Source organism: Labrus bergylta, chromosome 2, assembly GCF_963930695.1.
Source record: "Labrus bergylta chromosome 2, fLabBer1.1, whole genome shotgun sequence".
NCBI classification, from domain to species: domain Eukaryota; kingdom Metazoa; phylum Chordata; class Actinopteri; order Labriformes; family Labridae; genus Labrus; species Labrus bergylta.
Window position 1 is genome coordinate 3,234,619 of NC_089196.1, and position 22,874 is coordinate 3,257,492.

General features: G+C 44.4%; 1 protein-coding gene across 3 annotated transcripts in view; it reads right to left on the minus strand.

Moving 5' to 3' along the window:
* Window positions 1-2,771: 2,771 nt before the first annotated feature.
* The window catches only part of gnb1l (guanine nucleotide binding protein (G protein), beta polypeptide 1-like), a 31,423-nt gene continuing 11,320 nt past the window's right edge, over window positions 2,772-22,874 (minus strand). For all 3 annotated transcript variants that reach the window (XM_020650577.3, XM_020650578.3, XM_065962775.1), the window contains exons 4-7: window positions 22,528-22,690; window positions 18,488-18,580; window positions 10,712-10,927; window positions 2,772-4,222 (exon numbers count right to left, since the gene is read on the minus strand). In XM_020650577.3, coding sequence (XP_020506233.1) covers window positions 3,944-4,222; window positions 10,712-10,927; window positions 18,488-18,580; window positions 22,528-22,690 — 751 coding nt within the window. In that variant the 3' untranslated portion in view covers window positions 2,772-3,943. The remainder of the gene's footprint in view (window positions 4,223-10,711; window positions 10,928-18,487; window positions 18,581-22,527; window positions 22,691-22,874) is intronic.

The window sequence follows — 22,874 nt, forward strand, 5'->3', positions numbered from 1 at the left end:
CTCTCTCCTGACTCGATCCACTGTCCTGTCTCTACGGTAAAGGAATAAAAACTCCCAAAATAAACCTTTGAAAAAAGACAAAAAATAAGGAAAATATGTCTTTACTTTGATCTGAGTTTCAGTTAGTTATGTATCTGATAAAGCCTAGTTTCTTATTTGAGTTTCAGTAAACAAAAATGTATTTACATTTCAGCTTTTCTTATTTTGTAAGTATTGGTTCATGATAATAACCTGGGTACACATGCACAAAGATAGAATACATACAGGTAAAAAAGAGCAACCTGCATCCGTCTGATCACATCCAATCAGGTTAAAGAGCCGTCATGTGCCCAGATGTCTCAGGCTTCTGGAGACATGGTGCTCAGGACTTTGCGGCATTGAAGTATGAAGAGGTAGAGGACGGATGAGAGTACAACCTAGAGGCATCATTTGGCACTCAGCTGCATCTGGAAAATATGTTGTGACCGGTCGATCAGCGTCTCCGTTCTCTCCCTCCACCTCTGCGGACGTTTGGATTTAGAGGCCTCAGCTGTTTGCAGGATCTGAGGGAAATTATTAAAAATACATTTCAGGTAAACCAACCACAGGCCTCCACTTAAACAGCTGAACACCTGTTTCATACCCCCCCCCCCCCTTTAGCCTCTCAAACTTAGAGACAAGTGGAGGTGCATTTTATGTGGGACATAAAAATTCATCATCGATGACAAGAAGCTTTGTACTTTGTGTTAATTCACAAAGCCTGAGGTGAGATCTTGTAAAAAAGGATAATTTTCTTCATATTAAATATATATTATCTAAATAATCAGGTTCAGTTTGAAGACTAAAACTCAAAGGCTTAGCAAGTGTCAGCATCAACAAAAAAACAAATGCATTACGTCCTCTCCCTAAGCCAGGCTGACCTCTGACCCCCGGGGCCGAGGAAGACACACGTTAGGCGATAAGTGAAGCACAGGCTCTATTGTGCCCGTCCATTTATTGACTTCCTAAATGATCCATTATGAAGTGATTTATGAGGTCCTCCCCACCTCGCACTTCTGAAGGCCGGGGGGGGGGGTTGCCGTCCGCTCGGCTCGGCACACATCTGCACCGATGGGAGCTGGCGGCGTTTGATTTATCAGAGGACGGACGGAAGCTGCAGGCCCACGCCGCCTCCCGTGTTTGTTCAAAGTCAACAGCGGAGTTCGGAAGCTGTTTGTGAATGCAGTGGGGTCAGGGACAAAAGGGATGGAGGGTGCTCTGCGGGGAACAAGTGAAACAAATCAAAGGCACAGACTAAAAATATTATTTAAAAAAATAGTATTCCATGTTTCTTTAAATGATGACACATGATTTATGAAAGTTTGAAGAACAAGACTCAATAACATAAAAAAGGAAAACAAGAAAAACAACCAACCCAGCAGCGACACACTTTTTTGTTTCCACCACACGGAAGCTTGTCGTGCAAATGACCTCGTCTTTCCTCTGCTCACTAATGACTGGTGGCGGCCGTGTGAGTCTGGCTCTTTGATTTCTCAGGCCTTTCCTGTACAGCGTGATGAGCGCCTCCATTCGGGGTCATCCCAGGAGACACAGTTTTTTTATGAAGCAGAACATGGAGCGTTTGAAGCCTTTGGCCCCCCCTCTGCACCGTGCTCCTGGAACAAACGGGCTGCCATGCTGCTCGCTGCCTCACACAGATATTAATAGAGACAGTGGAGAGCTCTGGAACACCTCTGGATTCTCTCTGGGACGCTCACAAACAAGATCCCGTCTGTATTTGGGATGCATGTGAGGGAAATGTAGACGGTAACAATCATCTGACCAAGGACATGAAAACATTTTATTTCAGATTTTGGGGCGGCTGTGGCTCACTTGGTAGTCTGTCCTCTCTGGAAGGTCGGGGGTTCAATACCCAACTCCTGCAGCAACATGTCCAATGTGTCCTTGGGCAAAACGCCTAACCCCAAGATGCTCCCACTGCGTCGTCAGCAGTGTATGAATGGATGAGTTAATTCTGATGGTCTCTTTACTCAGCAGTCTCTACCATCAGTGTGTGAATGTGTATGAATGGATGAGTTAATACTGATGGACTCTTTACTCAGCAGCCTCTACCATCAGTGTGTGAATGTGTATGAATGGATGAGTTAATACTGATGGTCTCTTTACTCAGCAGCCTCTACCATCAGTGTGTGAGTGTGTAGGTGTGACCTGAGGTGTAAAAGCGCTTTGAGTAGTCAGAAGAATAGAAAATAAAGTCCCTTTACCATTTTCTTATTTTAAATAATGCTGATCTTATTCATTAATAAAGAGGTAAGACTAAGAGAAACAATGCTGCTGATGAAGGTGAGCATCTACCGCTCAGCACCTCCACTAAACCAACATCTCTCTCTCTCTCTCTCTGCTCTTTATTCCCCCGCTGTGATTGACCTTGTTTGACAAATACAGCTCACAGATCAGCGTGTGTGTGTTGAGCTTAGAGCCGCTAAAATAACAACACAAGATTACATAGTTGCTCAGGTGCCTCGTATATGCCTCAAATTCAAATGCACTGGAGCAAATCTCCTATGGGACGAGTCAACACAATCACATCGCTGCATGGAGCGATCACAAAAGACCTCGGCAAACAGCTGGCTGAAAAGGTCAACACAGGCCTCATTAACTAGTGGTATGGCTTCACATCACAGCCCGATCAGCTACTCTAGACCAGTTAGGGTCGAGTTAGAGTTAGTTTCTAGACTGGTCGAGCTTCAGGACCCGCCAAGACCTCCTGAATAATAAAATCAAGACCCTAATCTTCTTGAAACGTTCTCAACCGCTCAGATTTATTTCATGTAAAATCAAACAGTTTGATCCTCAGATGGAAGAACATGTGACATAAAACAAACATTTTTAATAAGCACATCATAGACCTTTCCCCCCCCCAAAAAAATGTTCCCAGGCACACATTGGGGACCCACTGGAAATGGCTTTGTGACCCACTTTTTGGTCCCGACCCCCCAGTTGAGAAACACTGCTCTCGACGACCAGTCAGATGATTTTTTTGGACATGTTGGATATTTTGGTCGTATGACTGCACACACATATTCCCAGACTTTTTTTCACTTATTGTCCCTGAATGTAATGACAGATAGCGTTAACAATCACCGTGGCAACAGCGGGCATGTTCTGTTGAATCTGTCTCCCTCCTCTGATGAAAGAAACGTCGGCAGGAAATATCTGCGGACCTCAAGTTGACAGGGAAGTTAGTTATGATTAAGCTGCAAGTTAGCTTGTGTTTATCAGTGATGTGGAGTGAGTGACAGAGAGAGAGAGAGAGAGCGAGAGAGAGTGACAGAGAGAGAGAGAGAGAGAAAGAGAGAGAGAGTGTTTTTGACGCTGTGTATTTGTATTTGTAATTTTCTTATGCTTTAAGATTACTGAGGTGGAAACTTCAAATAAGCTCTCAGAGGAATATCTGTGACTCAGTTGGTAGAGTCCGGCATCTCGGTCTAGGTCTAGGGGTTTGATCCCCAGCTCCTGCAGCCACATGAAGACCATTCCTCGGGCAAGAAACTTCACCAGCGATGGCGTGTGAATATGTAGGTGTGTTTCTGTTTCTTCCTTTGTTATTTTTAATTAAACTTGTGTGGGATAAACTTGAATGTCAGGAACCTTCGGCTATAGTCTTGATTTAGTTTTAAAATCTCGTCAGCAGTCAGTTCTCACAATGTCTGTAGATCCACGTCAGGAAACTTGAGCTCCCTCTCTGAGCTAACTGTACAGTATTTTAGGAACATAAACAAAATGACAGTACTGTGAATGTCTTTCACTTGAGAGCAGAGTAAACACAGTCCACATGTGCAGATATTAAACTGTTGCTTTGCACTAATACTAAATCGTTGGTCAGCTTAGACCAACATTGGAACAGACGAGGGTTCAGGAAGTATTGATTAAGAGTTTCTAAACCCTCGCGGCGCTCTGAGGCTCAGCCAGTGTCGGCTCCCTCGTTGTAGATGGACCACAGGCTGACCCGCTGGTCCTTGGATCCGGCCGCCAGCAGTCTTTGCCTGGGGTCCTGGTGGTCAGAGAAGGCCACACTTAGCACCATGTCAGTGTGGTACTGAAGCACGGCCAGCGGTTTCAGCTTCTTCCACCCGAACACCCGCACGCGATGGTCCCAGCCTGCTGACGCCAGGAGTTTCCCATCCCCCCTGATACAGAGCTGGGAAACCCCGGCGTTCACCAGCGTCACATCATCCTGGAGCTGTGAAAACACAAAGAGGAAGAGGATCTGAGCCATTTATCACCTCAACATGTATCACAAGAGGCTGTGGTGACTGTCAGAGGAATTTATAACCCAGTGAGCGTGTTGTGCATGCAAATAAGGAGACAAAAATAACCGAGACAAAACAATGAGGTCAATTAGTCGATGAATCAAAGCTGTCCAGGAACGTGAATCCAAAACAAACACAGACAGTCAGACGATCAGCTGATCTGATGACTGAGGTGTAAGCTGGATGTCTGTTGAACCTGGCTGGAGACTCCTGGGACTCAATCATCGGCCATAAAACATTACGGCACGCGGGCTGCTAGCACATCTCTCTGCATCCCACTATTTGGTTTGGAGTTAGGGGAGGGGGGCTATTCTGCAAGCCCCACTGACTTGAGTTACCTTTGTCACAGTTTGCGAGACCATCCCGCTGAAATACGTGTTTGCAGAGGCCTTGTTGCTTTAAGCGCCTTCTGATGAATTACACTCAAGACTGAAAGGTCCGGTCAGCGGGAGAAGAGACCCCGATAAATACGCTGTTGTAGCGTCTGCCTGCTAAAGATTAGCCACAGCTTCCTCTGCCTGTGATCTACAGTGTCCCAAGGACGGTATCAATCTCTCTAAAGGGGCAACATTCTGACATATTATAATGAATGGCCGCTCAGATCGCTATCTAAGGGGGGGGCCTGCCGAGGGCATTCCTGGGGAGCGAACGTGCTCTTCCATGCGGGGTAGGGATCTCTTCAGGACGGGATAAAAACATCTGGATATAGGGGCAGAAATCAAACTGGACGGCGGAAAATTGACTTCATAAGTCTTGTCCAGAGAGAGTAATGGTCTTGGACGGGAGGAGAGAATTTATCTGCATGCTCCTGTTCCAGGACAGGAACAGTCCACAGGCTGCATGTGGAAGATATAAGCCAGGTACTCCCCAGGCCAAGGGCCGAGTGGAGGAAGTGGAATGTACGGCAGAGAGGGGAGCGGGGAGGAATGTCCCCCCGATCAAAACAGAGAGACGAAGCTGTGGTCAGAAACACGCAGCAAACGCAGTGATGTCATTATTTCTGCATCAAACCTTCATCGCTGATGGTGTGACGCCGTTTAGACCAAACAAGTCGATACGATGAAAACGCTGGGGGTGAAAAGCTTGTTTGGAGCTGTTGTTATTACCTCAAGAAGTTGGTATGCCCCCCTTCCTCGCCACATCTGGTGTGCATTAGCAGCCTGATAATGATGGGTTTAAGTGTCTGTTTTTGTTTGTTTTGCTTCCCATAGTGTGTGTCAGGAAAAGGTATTTGTTTCATTAAAGGGTCAATTGTGAGCAGTAAGCGGCTAATGATGAAGTAATGGTCATTCAACCCCCGGCCCGGCCCGACTAATTGTTTTTACTTTGTGCAGAGAAAGTGCTCGTCCTGCTCCATGACGTGAATGAATAGTGAATCTAACGTTAAGCACTGCTGCTTCCTGAGTAAACAGAGATGTCTGCCATGGTTCTTTAGGATAGTGACGCTGAGAATAAAGGCTTATTAACTCATCACAATGAAAAGTATGAGTTACTGCAAACTATTTTAGTGATTCATGTTTAAGACAAATTAAATTCAAATAACTTTATTTATCCGTTAGCAACTCCAGCTGTGTAAAAAAACAAATAATGACGGATTAGCAGTAAAAACACCATCACCAATTCCAGGAAATAACATAATGCTAGCTCTGCTGCATTAATATTTGATATCAATACTAATGTTTGATTGTACACTGAATGTTTTTGGAGTTTGGATTATGATCAACTAGAATAGAAAAATAATTTGTCTTAACACAAAAAAACGAGAGACAACTGGCTCTGCACTTTATGAATGTGAACCAATTTGCACATTGTAGTTGTTGTTTTCTCTTTACTTATTAACTTATTGTTTTTTTTAATCATGTAATATGTATTATGACGTGTGCTGCTGCCCTCTTGGTGAAAGAGATCTTGATCTCATTGGGTTCATTACCTGGTTCAATAAAAAATATAAAAACTTCTACAGTTCATTAATATTCTAAAAAATCAATTTGTCATTGATTCAAATCTAAAAACAAGTTCTTCATCAGTCAGTGTTTGTACTGTATCTTGTGTGTTTTGATTGTGAAAAAAAATATTTTTTTTGGAAAAGTACTTAAATATCAGAGTTAAAACAATGTGATTATTATTGAGTTGACAAATGAAAAATAAAGATGAACAAGTTCAATAACTGATAAATAATTAGAGTCATGTCAGGTCGTTTTACAGAAGTCATAGTTTTTGATCTTATTCAGACTGCCGTTCCATATTTACACCCTGTGATGTTTCACCTTCAATCTGAATGTTGCAGAGGTGTAACAGGGGGACAAAGTGACCCCCCCTCTGTACTGTGTTTGGAGGTAGTAACAGAGGCGGCAGAGCCAGCAAAGGGGAGCGCAGCACTGTGTGTGTGTGCACGTCTGACTGTGTGTGTATGTGAAGCTCCAGCTGTGACACAACGCTGAAACGTCATGTTGACTGACAAACTGAGACATTAATATTACACCGTCGCTGAATCAATATGAATGTTCACAGACGTGATGACCTCTTAGCTTAGTTAGGACGCTTTTGTGGCTACACAGTCTGCTGTTCCACAGTTTTCAGTGTTTGTGCTAAGCTAAGCTAAGTTAAGCTAACCTGAATGTCTACTTTGTTCTATTGTTTTTAGACAGGAATATATTATTTACAGCTTTAAAATGTAATTTTTTAAATGTGTGTTCAGTGATAGTAAAATGATTTATTAGGATTTGAGACTCTTGGTGAGAGTAAACCATGAAAAGGGGAAATCACAATGATTCCATATCCAATAATAAGCAGACCAATGAATAATAGAGACCAGCCTGTGAAGTCTTTGTTCTTACAATAAAAAAAGGAAATCTTAACTTTGTGTTCTCAGCAGCTGGATTGTTGTTCTTGCTTCAGAGCCACACAAAACGGAAAAAAACTCTGCCGGCTCCTGACGCGGCCATTAAGCAGATCTCTCCATCTGTAGTGAGATCCATTAGCTCTAACAGGGGGAGTCATGGCCTCTTTCAGCTGACACCCCATTCATCTTACTCTCCTACTTCCTTACTATCTGATCACAGAAAGAATTCATCTTTAGGATCATCGTTTCTTTTGTCTGAAAACATCTCACCCTGCCTGTGTTTCAGCCTGTGTACACACACACACACACACACACACACACACACACACACACACACACACACACACACACACACACACACACACACACACACACACACACACACACACACACACACACACACACACACACACACACACACACACACACACACACACACACACACACACACACACACACACACACACAGCAGGCCTCTCTCTCTCTCTGGGCTGTCAGGGGGCGATCGGCTCTGCTCAGCCAACACAAACTCACACTTCAGGATCCTTCTTTGTATCATCTCACCTACAAGAGGAGCATCACCTTGGCAGATCTCACTCAAGCCTCGCTCCCCTTTCCTCCCCTCTTGGCACAGATGTCGGCGTTCACGCTCGCCTACTGAAACTTCCCATCATCGCTCACTCACTCGGGGCCGAGCGGCTGGGAGGCTTCTTTTTTTTTTCGCAGGTATTTTTGACACACCCTGTCCCTGAATCACACTCAGCCGCGGGGGAGATTACAGCCTTTTGTCACCTCGCTGCGGCTGACAGGAGATGGATGTGTCAAACAGGTGAGCAATCCCATTCAGAAAAAAGTGAGAAGAAGAAGAGGAGGAGGGGGGTGGAGCGGGGGCTGCTAAGAAAAGAGAGCTAGGATTTTTTATGACGGAAAAGCTCATCAGCCACAAAGCAGACAGGAGCAGTCCTGACCCATAGGTCGGGTCAGAACAGCGTGCACACAGGTGACGGGGGGGGGGGGGGGGGGGGGAGGGGGGTTCCACCTGTAGACACCTGTCAGCAGCCTCAGGAATAGCTTGCTGTCAGCCATGCTTGATTTACACTTCTAATCTTTCCTCCGTCTATAGGTGTTTACTCCTTCTCCAATCTTTGTCCTGGATGAACCTGTCACTGCACTTGTCAAAAGGTCTGAGCGTCCCGTCTTAGATATATGTCCGTCTGGCTTAACAGCTTGTAAACCCCCAACACCCACGCCCTCACCCGGACACATTCCTGAAAATGTGCGCTCGAAGGAAAGGAAGAGCGGGGGGGGGGGGGGGGGGGGGGGGGGACAGGCCGCAGATGATGCCTCATTACTATGAAAATGTATCAGGGGCAGCCAGGTCAAACAGCAGATAAAGTCCTCATGTGTAAGACATTAACCTCCATTCCTCCTCTGTCTTTATCTGGATACCTTGATAAGCTCACTTCACAGCCCTTCAGCTTCACTAAATCATAACTGCGCTGTGTTGTGTCACATTCAGTTTCCCCTCTATCTTCGCTGCCAGCCGGTTCCCTCCGACGCTGCAGTGTACCGCTCTGTGGGCAGCGGGATGCCGAGGGCACTTAACGGCCTTTATTTCAGCCTCCCACTGTGAACTACTGTTCCCTTTACTGCAGATGTGTTTTTTGTTTAGTTAAGGGGCCTCAAAGGTTTTTGATATTTTTATTACCTCTCACGGGGTCGTCCGTCAGGACCCGGGGCTGCCGGGGTCTGCCACCCGGGCAGGTCCTCCCGCCTCCTCACTGCTGCTGCCACACAAAAATACTTTTGTGGGAAAAGAACTGAGGATAGCTGTCTGGACGTCACACTGAGCTGCACTCCGGGATAATTTAAAAGCCCCTGTTGGATCCTTTCCCTCTCTCCCTGTGCTTTTTTCCCTGTCTTCCTCATCCTGGATTACATGCTGAATCAATATTGTGTCGCGTCGAGAAAAATAAACCAAATATTCACTCGTTCCTGTTTTGACGCATTTTTTAAGGGAGAAAAAAAAACGGCTTTTGCAAATATTTCTAATTCAAGCATTCATTTGTAAAAGAGCCCTGGAAAGAATAATACCCCTCCAACGAGCCAGCAGTGTGCTGTATCAGCCTCACGTTCCTTTCTGCTCCGGTTCACCGGGGGTGCTCGCTGCATGTATGGGAGCTTTTCCCTTTCGCTCATGAAACCTGGAGAAAATAGAGCTTTAAATGAGGCGCTAAGTCTCCGATGCTTTGGCTGTTATGTTAAATGAATTATGCTGGGGTGGGGGTGGGGGAGGGGATTGTCCGACCCATTTGGATTAGGTAAGACCAGAAGGTGAGTCTGTGTCTGACGGGAAGCTAAGACTGTAGTCGGGGACTTTGGGGTGATATATAGAAGGTGCATTTATGTGATTGTTTGATTTTTACATGTCTTCCTGTAACTAATGTATCTTTTGATGCCTTATGCGAAGCCCTTTGAATGACCTCGTTGCTGAAATGTGCTGCAGAGCTGCTGATCTCTCTCTTTGGTGGCAGGAGATGCCCTGATGTCACTTTTAATGCAGAGTTTGCATCAACTACGACATCTAAGTTTCTCTGTTTTCATGGGTTGTTGCGTCTCATTAGTGTCCTGATCGTAGGAGCAGTTATATTTGTCGTTTTCTAAACTTCTAAAACGGTATTCAATCATCCTGCTCTTTTCTAGTACACAGTCAAACGAGAAATGACATCCCAGTGGATTGTCTTAAGGCAGGACTATACACAGTGTGTTGTCCAGAGCTAACGTGTGACTCTGAGTCAGTGTTTGTCTGTGGGTGGCTTTAAGTCTGGAGTGACAGCTCTGGTTCGGCCCTTGGCCCCTGGTCCTGCCAACGCTGTGTAACCAGCAGCTGATTTATGGCCCCTGGAGCCCTGCTGAGCCTCTTCCTCTTTGGCCCCTGATGTTTTCTGAGAGAGTCTGGAGAAAGGCATTACTTCTCTCCTTACATCTCCACCACTACCTTTTCATTACTCTCTCTCTCTCTCTCTGCAACAATGAGTAAACAAAAAGAGATTCAGGACCTCGACCAGGCGCTAGACCACTTGGCCACTAGGCCACAGATGTGCCACGGACGCCCCACTTAGGAACTTATAATAAAGTGTATATATAAACTGTTAACAAGTTTCTAATAGAGAAACAGTTCTGATCCGATTCCGATACATTTGTAGCGATACTGATTCTGATATTTGTATTATCATAATTAACAGTGTTATTGTTGTTGTTGGTTTCATGTGTGAGGATACAAAACGCTGTACTAAAACTGACATTGCATTGTGCTGGCTTCACATAAAAAACAGGAAGCAGCAACAGCTGTCAGGTTTTTCAAAATAAATCTTTTAAACTGAAGAAGGAGCTGTTCCATCTCGTCTGAACGTCGTCATGGAGACGATTTGTGGACACTTCTTACAGTTCGGTCTGAACGTCTTCAAAGTGAGACTGTGCGAGCTGAGAATGTTTTATCAGACTGAGAAGTCTGGAAACTACTGAACCACACAAACACCCCTGCCCCCCTCTGAGAGTCTGCATGTGCTCTGCTGACCTGCAGGTTGTTCTGTCTGTCCAGCATCCAGGAGGAGAGGGTCTTCTCAGAGGAGCCTGATATGCCCCTCAGACGCTCGGGGTCAAAGGTCAGGCACATGACAGGCTCAGGGTGGGCTTTGGCTCGGCTCAACTCGGACCTCTGGGTAACATCCCACAGCAACAGGGACCCATCCTCGTATCCAGCCAGCAGGAGAGGTCCGGGCCCGGAGTCTGGCTGGAAGTGAGGGGGGGGAGACGATAAGAGAGAGAGAGGAGGAGGTTAGAGGAGAGCTGTGTAGTTTAAAACCCACAGAAGAAAACCGCTGCATGCTGCTGGAAGCCGAGCGGAGCAGAGGTTATCATCCTGGAAGCTCCTGCTGACACTCGGAGAGACGCTGTGGGCTCCACTCGTCAGCCTGCTGCTCTCTCTCTCTCTCTCTTTACAGCCCGCCAATACACCACTCCTCACTTTACTCCTCATCTGTATCACTGAGCATGCACAGAGCTCGCTGCAGGCACTCTGACCGAACATGAAGGAACCTGCTGCTCATCTCACCGCCTGAAACCTTTAAAATGTTTTTTAAAAAATCACAATAATTATAACATGCATCATGTAAGGTTTATTTAGCTATGTTTTAAAGCGTAGTAAGCTCATTTATATTTATTAGACTTTGATTTTTAATAACCACATCTATCACCTTTTACAGTTTTTCTCATTGTCTATTTACAATGTCTATTACATTGTCGATAGAGCAGGAACCCAAAGAGAGAGAGGGGGAGGGAGGGAGAGAGAGAGAGAGAGAGAGAGAGTGAGTGGGGAACGACATGCGGGAAAGGAGCCACAGAGCAGACTAGAACTTGTGAGGCCCACTTGGAGGTCTTTACCTCTGTACATGGGGCGCGATCTTGCAGCTAGGCCACCTGCGTCCCTACTATTTTATATTTAAAAAAAATGATATTTTCATTTATCAGTCTAGTTTAGTTATAACAGCCGTTAAAAGGTGGCGCTGATTTAGCTCTGTAGGTACAGCAGGCGACTCATAAACAGAGACTACAGTCCTTGTCACACTGACCCTCTGTGGTGTGTATCATCCCCCACTCTCTCTCTCCAGATAGTCCCGTCACTCTAAAGCTTTCTATCCAGATTAAGGGAGAAGCCAACAAATATATATATTTTTTTAAACATAAGGGGCAACAGATAGCCTAGCAGTTAAGTTGCATGCCGCATGTACGGAGGCTACGGTGCTCGTCGCAGTGACTGTGTCTTCGAGTCCAGCCTCGACCCTTTGCTGCATGTCGTCCCTCACGGTCTCCTCCCAGCGTTTCCTTTCTCTCTTCAGCTTTACTATCTGAAAGTGTAAAGCTATTGGGAAAATGTCCCAAAAATATCTTTAGAAAAACAAAACACATTAAATATATGTTATGGAAAGGCTGACTTTTTCCCTCAAAGTCCAAAAGGAAAGATTTTACAGAATACGGACCAAATGGACTGAAAAGTCAAACCTTTAAGAGCAGATTTGATTTGACTTATTAGAGTTCATGGGTGATATTTCCATATTTTTGTGATTGTCTTTTACCCGCTAACCTGCTCTGTATTACATTTTCTTTCTTTACCCCTCCTAGATGAAGGCTTCCTGTGTTCTTTTGTAAATAGTTTCATGTCATGTTACTTGAAATATTTAGAAGAGCTAAATTGTTAAAGAGACTGCAAGCCTCATATCCTCCTCTTTCTGCTAAAAACAAATGTTTCAATGTTTGAAAAGTTTAGGGAAGAGTCTTGCTTTATGTGAAATTATTAATGTGAAGAGAATGCTTTTCATACAAATATAAAGTAATAATCACAATTTCTCCGTCTTCTTCCCCAAAATGCAGTTAGAATTACAGAAAGGATAATTGTTCACATTAAAGAACATAACACGAGCAATCTGAATTATTCGGTTATTATTGCATAATAATCTTCAAGTCAAAAAAAGTAATCAGCTAACTGTTTCAGCTCTCACACCTGATGGACGCTCACATAGTTAAACTGAAACACACCACACGTTATCTTTCTCTGCCTTTCTATCAAGCGATGTCACAGATTCAGTCTCCATGTTTATAAAAAGATCATCAGAGGAAATCTTCCAAATCAAAACAAATCAAACCCGGTGCACAAACCAAAAACACAAACAGTTTGTCTGTAAAACACATCGACCACCCCGTATCAAGCACAATCTCTTTCAACATAAATACGTTTTCACAGGCTTACAACTGATACAGATGATGGATTCTCTTTTTTCCTTGTTCAGAGAACATGAGTTATTAATTTCTGTCAGGACCTAAAGACAATTTAAAACCAAAATCTGAAAAAATGAATCTGGAGAAAATAAACAGCCCTGCCTTTGACATTGAATATGTGTTGTGTTTTTTTAGGGGTGTAAAATATCGGCAAAACCCCCAAAAATATTGAGATTATTTTATTTTTCAAGAATATGGAGGGAAAGCAGCAAAACACTAAAAACATTGAGATGAACTTTAACATCTGTCCCAAAATAAAAAATAATGCCAGTATGCAGACCAGTGTGAGAAAAAAGGTTCAAGATGAATATTCTTTCAGGTGAAAATTAAAACTTTTAAATTCTTTCCAGTCGTTGTGCACAAGTTTTGTTTGAAATAATAAAAGGCCCGTCTCCTAAAGACGCCGGTCCAAAATGAAGGCATGTCATTTCATAGAGACTGAAGTAAACAAAGTGATTTTCTCCTTCACATCCACATGTGCCATTTTAAACATTTCCACTGGAAGAAGACTTCAGGAGAGCTGTGTGCACACTCAGCGCTGACTGGTTTCTTTAAAATACCAGCAGGCAGTCAGCGAGAGCTCGATGCCCCTTCAGAAAAGAAGGAGGGAAATAAATGTTTTCCATATGTTGCAAGAGGGGCCTCGTCTGTGACTTCTTCCATCCATCTTCAAGTCGTCTTCTCACTTAGCGCTCCATGTTTCTCTTCTCCCAGGTTTAAACAAATTATAGACAGAGCCGTGTATTCCTTCCAAACATATCAGCCCGGACGAACACCGCGGGATTATGAAAACAAATAAAAACAAGTGAAAATCAGTGGCCTCTGCTCGCCGGCAGGGGCCCGGCAAAGTGTTCCAGGCTATGAGGCCCACCGCTTCACTTGAGTGGAGGACCTCCTTGATTGATGATGTCATGGGTCAGAGGTCGGGGAACCCTGGGTAGACACCTAATTCATTATATCCTCCACAGGCCTTTCTACAAGAGGGCTCTCTGCTGGAGTGGGGCTGGGGCCCGGGGAGCAGATTCATCACCAGGAGAACAGCTGGAGAGACAGATGGATGGGAGCTGGTGGAGGACCACAGCAAGCTTCATCGTCTTTGAGATGGCAACGAGTTTGGCCTCAACCTGTTCATCGTTATGTGAGCCTCCGTCTCACCAAACACTTGTTCCAGTATTACACGTCTGATAAACAACAACCTGGATCAGTTTTTTAATCATGAGGAAATGGTTTTAAAAAGTGCTCAAAGTAAAACTGTTCAGGAGGGCGAGCTAGTAAAAGGCCTGTAGAGGATCAGAAGAAGTGTGGCTGCAGCCTCTCCAAACACATCAGTTTAAGGTAATTTATTTCTCCTCACATTGTGACACTCTGAGGTGGTAGGTAATTTGGTGAATGGCTGAAGTCTTGTAGTGAGTACAGTCTATTTTGCTGGCTATAAAAGATTGTAACTGAACATGTGGGCCAACAAACATGTTTAAATTGAGTCATTTTCAATTCTTCATTAGGGACAGAATATCCACAAAAAAGTCAAAAGGTGTCTCTTTATTGTAGAGACAGGACAGGGGATAGAGTCGGACATGAGAGAAAGAGAGTGGGGAATGACATGCCGGAAAGGAGCAACAGGTTTTTTTTTCGGATTTGAACCTGGGCCCCCCGCCCCACGTACGGAGGACTACAGCCTCCGTACATGGGGCGAGCTCACTAACCACTTAGCTACCAGAAGCCCATTTTTAATCAATCAATCAGTTTTAGCAAAAGTTACAGCAGCAAGGCAGACATCTTGGGCAAATCCAGACTCATGACGAACAGCCATCGACCAAAACTGCGCCGGAAATGGGATGGGGGAGATGGGATAAGAAGCAGGAAGAGGGATAGGGAACAAGGCGGGTTGGTCGTTCAGGCAGGTCGTCTACCAACGATTCCGAGGAACTTATGATCCCAAGTATCAACTCATCCATTCATACGCCACTGGTGAAGCAGAGGGAGCAATTTGGGGTCAAGTGTCCTGCTCAAGGTCACATCGGACATGTGACCTTACGGTTGAGAGACAACCGACTCTACCAACTGAGGATTGCATGTGTTTTACAGGGTCATTATGCGTTTAAGCCTCCTTTTGAAAAATCTGTTCTTTGAATTAATCAGGCTTTCAATCATTTTCAGCTCATTTGCATATTTTAAAAGTCTCCCCGTCACATAATCTAATAAAATAAAATAAGAATTGAGTATGTTGGGGACGTCCTGGATTTAATGTTTTCTTTGCAAACACATCTCTGTCAGTTCCTCGTTTAGGCAGACGTTTAAAAAAAAAAAACAGAGGCCCTCCCGCTTGTTTGCTGATGTGGCTGCCGCAGGCTTCAGGCACGCACTGCCTCAACATCAGGAACCAATCGCTTTCCTCTCCGCTTTTTTTTTGTCCCCGGCCATGATGTCATGATGGCCACGAGGCAGAGCGAGGTGATGAGCTGAGAGTGATGGATATCTGTATAGGAACATTTCCTTTTCCTCGACCAGCCTCTGTTCACATTAAAAGACTTTCACATCATACATCACCGCCCCCCCCCCCCCCCCACCGGCCTAACCCAGCATCCTCACACACACATGTGGAGGAACTTTCTCCCTCCATGTCCGCTCCATTGTTCACTGCTTCACAGCCAATCAGATGGAGAGACTTAAGGCAGTGGCTGTGTCGCCTTCTTTCAGACAGAGTCAAGCACATGATCTGAGGGGCTGGGTGGGATTCTCAGCAGGATCGAGAAGAAAGCGCAGTTTAGCTTTTGTCTTTAATCTGTTCCATAAACTCCAGCAGAGAGAGAGGTCGGAGAGGTCCATAATAATAAATCTGTTGGTGAGTCTGATGGAGGAATAATGGAGGATAATCACTTCTCAGCTGTAGCAGTGTAAGAGAGGGAGTCATGGTGACGGAGAAGACGGAGAAGAAGAGTGTTGTCAGTGTCTCCTCCTTTTTCTTCTTCAGCAAGGTGTGTGTGTGTGACGGGGTGGAGAAAGAGGAGGATGGTGTCAGCTGTTGCCTCCTGCTGTGTGAGGTTAAAAAAACAGCAGGTACCTGATGAGCGTCTGATGTGAAAGGCAGCGTGAGCTTATTTCTTTTTCTTGTTTCCTGACGTACAGAATGTGTGGGGAGAGTTTTCAAACTGTGTGTAGAAAGAGCGTTCACACACTCACACACAGACCGGGGGCTCTGAGTCTTATTCCCCCTTGAGTCGCTCAGTCAGTGTAACAGATGAACACGCCTCAGCCTTGAAAAGAAACCGGCCTGAAATGATTTAAGAATCACCTGGGCCCTCTCGTCTTTGAAGTCCGACAGCTGCCTGCGCCGCATTACAATGATATTAAATAATTTATAATGATATAATTGATCATTATGTTTCCTGGCACTCAACACTGACGCAGCGCTGCCTCATAAATCAGATGATGAAAGGTGGGTGCAACAGTGGATTCAAACAGAGGGGAAGGGAAAACACAGCGTGAGCATGCACTGAGTCTCTCTCCATGTCTCCATGATAATTACACAAGCAGCTTCATGACCATCGTAGGAAAGTCCTTCAAGTGTCTCTAGTTAGTGTAAAAGAATACAAGGCGTCCTGATGGTGTTTTCACACATGCACAAACGTCTTGAAAACATCCTGACATTTCCAGCTGCATATGTGATCACAAAGACATACATTTTTATTTTGTGAGTAAGAGGGTATTTAGGTCCTTGATACAAAGGCAAGAATCCTTGATACAAAAAAAATCCTTGATACAAAGGCAAGAAACTGTAATCTTAAGCCCCTTTGAGACTGCCCTTTTCTAGCCACAATACTGACGTCCCCTGTGATGTTTCAGCTTCAATCTAAATGTTGCAGAGGCGTAACAATGAGGCCAAGTGATCCCCCCCCGTACCGCCTTCAGAGGCAATACAGAGATGATATCAGCGGAGTCAGCAGGGGGAGCACAGCACTCTGTGTGTTTGTGCATTTCTGAATGTGTGTCTATGTGGAGTTCCCGCTGTGCTATACTTCCTCAATGCCGAAATTACATGTGAATTCACAGACTGGGACATCGATATTACACTATCTCAGAAACATAATGATTGTATAAAGATGTGATGACAGCTGAGCTTAGTTACGGCCATTTTGCAAAGTACAAAAGACTAAAAGGGCTATAGGATCAGACTCTGTTGTTTAATCTGCTATTTCTGTGTCGTTCTACTTCCTGTGACCTCCCTCCTCTCCCTCCTCTCCCTCCTCCAATCCAACAGGGAAAGTCTCCTGCTGAGAGGTGCATATGTGAACAGACAACTCAGGATGATTTCAGGGTTCAACTGGCATTCTCTAGAAACTTGTGTGAAAAAGGTATTAAGACAAGTTATCAAGTTATTTTAGTGTTACAAGATTACTAGAGCCCGACCGATTAATCAGCCGGACGATTATACCAGCTGATATTAGCATATCCAGTGACTATCGGTATTGGCTAATTTTATCGCAGATAAAAGATAATATCACGAGATCTATTCACCAGTCAAACAGCATTTCATTTAAGTTTAATTGAATTACACTATAGAGTGCTATATGGATTAAAGCAAACATCATCACCTTCCAGAGTGCTAAGCGGTACATGCAAAATTACTTTTCCAGTTGAGCAGCCATCTTGTCTGTGTTATTCTATTCCACAAGTGTTTGATAAACTGCATTTGAGGGATCAGCGTAATAAATGTGTATCTAAATTTATCTCTACAGATAAGATATCAGCCGATATATCTGTATCAGATTTTTCTCTCTCCCCATTCTCCAATATCTGTATTGGCCCCAAAAAATCCCTAGAGATTAGAGGACTGAATGCACACAAAGCACGGATCTGCCTCACTCTGGCTGTTAAATTAAAGCTTTGTTTTTCTTTCTGTTGCCACTAAACTACACAGGACATAATATCTATTCAAACTGCTCTCAGTCATGCATTAGTCTGAAACCTCACTCCCCCCCAGGAGCCCCAAACCCAAAGAGTTAATAATTAGCCATAAAAATAATTACAGGGTCTCGTTAATGGCTGGGGGAAAAAAATAAAACTTTCGACAGCATTTACAAAACAGTGAGCAATCTCTTTCTCTCTCTCGCTGGGATCAGATTGGATGTACAGCTGCAGGCTGATATATGGCTGTGAACCCCCGGCCCTTCCAAACGCTCTAATTACAGTGTCGGAACTCGCTGCCAGCTGAGAAGACGTGCTCGGAAAAAAAAGGCCCGGGACGACTTGTTGGGCTGTAAATCATGTGCCACGACTCTTGTGTGCATTTTTGTTGACTTTTCTATCATTGCGTTTTGTTAAGGGCTTCTGGCCAATCAGAGTCAAGCAGGTAAGAATTGACAAAAGAAAGGAAAGAAAAGAAGGGGGGATAATCTCCTCCGTTTGATTATAGGTGCCAAAGTGAACCGGGTGAACTCGTTATACAAAGAGATCATTTTGGGTGAAGTTATATCACGACATGTTCTGTTAACATCAGAGCGCGTTGTGGTCTGCTTACCTGCCACAGCTTGATACACATGACCATCCCCACCTTAGCGTCTGGTACCAGGGTGCAGACCGGGGTCTTACTGGGCAGCTCGATGATCTTGATCTGCAGACACACGTGACAAAAGATCTTAAAGCCATTTACTGACATGTTTACCTCCACATTCTACATCCATGCTAGCAACTATGTGGGGCAGTGCTCACAAAATGCTAACGTGCTAAAAATGTTAGCTTCTTAGTTTACCATGTTTGCATCTTATCCCATTACGTTTTTACAGCAGAATATGAGAGTCATTCACCTTTTTGAAAACTGTGAGAATCTGTTCTGCAGTGGACCGTACGGATCTCTTCTGGTTAATCATAAAGTTTAATGTCTGCTTTGGCTATCTGAAGGGGTTGGGGTAAATTCCGCAGCTACAGCTCCCTTCTGCTCGTGTCTTGGATCAAAACGACATCAATTCTGACTCGTATACACCAAGATCGTGTGTTCTTCCTCGTATGTGTAAATGAACTTGGCAATAAAAAAACCCAAAAACGATTCCTATTCTGATAGAAGTACATTCAGACGCACTGTCCTCATTTACACACAGTCTATGATCTAGATCCGCACTAGGCTGTCTATGATCTAGATCCGCACTAGGCTGGTGTTTCATTGTGGGTAATGTTCACAACAGGTTGTCAGAGAAAGGATGCATTGAGTTATAAATTATAAAGTGCAAGTTTTGAAGTTAGAGTAGTTACTCATTTTCAAAGTATTGCACACTTTTGTACTGATAAAGAAACTTGATAAAAAGTTCAGGGATCAACCAAAGTCATTGCAATTCATCCTGATGGGAACATAAACGTCTCAACCAAATGAACTGGCAATCAGTCCAATAGTTATGAGGAGAGATCCACAAACGTGTAACCTCATGGTACCTTTAGAGAGAAAGGTGAGTGAGCTTATCCAACTGAGAACCATAACATCTGCCCCAGATTTCATGGAAAATGCGTCCAGACGTTGTTACCAAAAAAGTGTTGGACAGACTTACAGACGTCTAGACCTCTTGAAGTATGCAGCCTGCTATCGATGCACTTCATGACTTTGGATGCACTTTTGGGTATTAGCTTGTTAAACGGCCAAGTAAAGCTTCAAATCAGGTAACCTGGATCATGTTCATTCACTCCGGAGGTTTTGTTTTTAGGCTCGTCCAAACTGTGGTCAGACTTTAGCCCACCCAGGCTCTGAGGTCACGACCTAAAGGCCTTAGCTGGTTGACCGCCTTCAACATAAAACCTGTTGTATTCTATTTTATCCAATAAATCCAAAGTGTTTTAGTTTTAATTCAGAGTTTCTTTCCAATCATTCGTTTTAACATCGTGACCCACATACAGCTCCATGCTGTTGTGCATTTATCTAGTTACAAGCTGTCTGCTCTGTCACGGTTTGTTTTTCCCCTCTGAATTCAAATAACAAAGCAGCAACCTGAATCTGTCATTGTGGTTCAGGACCTCCGCAGATCAGAGAACCTCCAACCGGCACTACGGTACCATCCATCAGAGCGGAGCAGCCGCCCCAACTGTCTATAATAAATCCTGCTAAAGACCGACCCCGGGACATGGAGTGGTGTTTCCTGCACACATTGGCACTGATTCTGATAGAATACACAGCCCTAATGGAGCCGGTGATAAAGTGTGCACCCGCATCACCACCAAACCTCATTCCTTCCACTTCCTCAGCGCTGATGATCTGCATATTCATCCTCATTAGGCGTCCGTTTAACAGCGCTGCGAGGGAGCGATCTGTATTTTAGCACGAGGCCACATCTGTCCTGCAGGTTTACTTCTGCAGTACCTGACAAAGAGGGCCTTTAAGGACTTCCCCGTGCCTCAGGTGATCGGCATTCTTGTGTGGCATCACGCTTGCCCATAAATAAAACACCCACACTAATCACAACTAATTAATGTTTCTGCTGGCAGGGATCTCACTGTGAGCAGTAAACAGTAAAACCACCTGGATTAGCGATGAAGGAAACTGTGATTCTGTGGTTACACAACTAAATATTGACCTACCTGCTCTAATCATGCCATTGTGCAAATGTATTGTTGGTTTGAGGGAATTCATTGACGTGGGTGTTTTATTTTCAGACACATGATAAGCATCTGTCTTGGACGGTCGGTTATGTCTGTAGAATGAAGCGGGGAGACCGATGAATAAAATGGGCCATGGCCTGTTTTGGTCTGACTTGAATTGGTGTGTGTGTGTGTGTGTGTGATTTTCTGTCTGCCGGTGTCTTTTGGAACAATGGAATTATTGAGGTGCTGGGAGTCACCGGCGCCCCGCTGCCTGGCCTGCTGGATTGGGGTTAACACAGGCACTTTTGGCGGGATCAGGTGACCGCTCTGTCCCTTTCAAGTGTGGCTCCTCCTCTGCAGCAGCAGAGCGAGTAACATGAATCTGGAGGCAATAAAAAAGGTGGCTGAATCGCTCCACAACTCCACAGGCTTGTGGATGATGAGCATTAACTATGAGACATAATGTTTAGACAGATCCATTATCTCATTTTAAGTGCGTGATCTCGTCTGACCTGGGAATTCTCTTTTTAACCCTAGTCATAAATTCAAAATGTAAACAGTCACTTTGACTTTTTCATCATCCAAGGAGAAGCCAAATTAAGAAGTATTACTTTGTATGCCTTGATACCAGCTTGATCCCTATGATAACATACGATGCGATCACGGTACAGCGATGCAAGATGATCACACAGTTTTTCATCAGGATATCTGATTTACTGAAGAAAACAAAATGCACATAAAAAGGTACACAGCAGGATTCTTGTACTTATTCACAGCAATTGACCCTTTGTTGGCTCGCTGATTGGTCCACTGACCCACCAATCTATGAGGCCCCACTCCTAGCAACCGTTGCTGGGCTACTTCCTGTTTTGACAAACAGGTAGCAACTACAAGATGAACGCTAACGTTAGCCGACATCACTAGCATCAGACATCGTTTTTTTACGTATTTTGAGTTCACCTCATACACCCTGCTGTATCCCTATCCTGATTCTTTTCCCGAGGACAAGCTTAGAAAAATCACATCAATTAAGTATAAATAAAAGTCCCTCTAACCGAACAGCATTTTGAATGATGGCAAATATGAAGGAGCCCGGCAACAAGAGATTGTGTCTAACCTAGTAACAGTAACTAAGGAGGGCGGGGCTTGACAAAGGGTCAATTTGTTGCCACCTCTAATCATGCTGTCAACCTCTCTGTGGCCGGTTTACTTCCGTTAACGGGCCACCGTTAGGAGTCACTGACGCCAAACAGCGTTGGTCTAATAAAGTTTATAAATGTGTTCTTCATACTACAGGTGTAGCTGCAGCTTTCTGACCTCTGCAAACAGAGTGCTCACTTGTCACATTGTCTAATGACACGCACAACATTACATCGTCCACTTAAAAGTTTTTTTTTCTATTTCTGGATCGACCTCAGATTGAGAGATCCCAGTGAGATAAAGATGACAGCGGTCTGATGTAAGAGAACAAACCTCGCTGTACCACCACCAATGTTCTGACAGAACTGAAAGCCACAAATATGTTTGAGCACTTCAAGTCTTTGAGCGAAATTTTCAACAGCAAGTCTGGTCAGGTTTGTACAGGCTGGTGTTTTTATTCTCAAATTGGCAGTTTAACCAATTAACCATCCCACCTCCCACCAAGAAACTCCACGATAACTCCTCCTCCTGAACACGGAGCAGCACGAGCAATTGGGCAACTTGATCTGGGGGGGGGGGGCTGCTTTTATTTGTACGTTCTGCTTCTGAAATCAAAAGTGCCTCCTGACAGGAGTTCACATGGAAACATTTAGATTCAATTAAACAAAGAAGGATGAAAATGTACTGTAAACACTTTTAAATGACATGTCAAACATTAAGATCCTTTTATTCTTATTTACTCCTCAAGGTGTCATCTCATTTTGCACAGAGTGAGAGTTAAGTTGAAAATTGATTTCTCCTCAAGGGGCATCTAAAAAACAATTGCACAATTTAGAGTTTCCCTTTGTGACGTCTCACCTCCTCTGTCTGTTGTCCAGCAAAGGCCAGCAGCTGGTTTCCAGGGCTGGTTTCCAACACGGAGCACTGACAGAATCCAACGCTGCCGGTCCACACCGAGTCCACCACCTCACTGCGACCTTCACTCAGATCCCACAGACACACCTGCATGTCACGGCCCTGACTGCTCCACAGAGACCAAGATGAAAAAGAACTGTTGTTTTTACATTTTGAGGGTCTTTCTTAAAGTCACATCTGGCATGTTGCTTTAGGAGCTAAGGATTGAACCCCCGACCAAACAGTTGAGAGAAGACAGACTCTACCACTGAGCCACAGCCGCCTGACTTTCACCTCTAACAATGCATGAC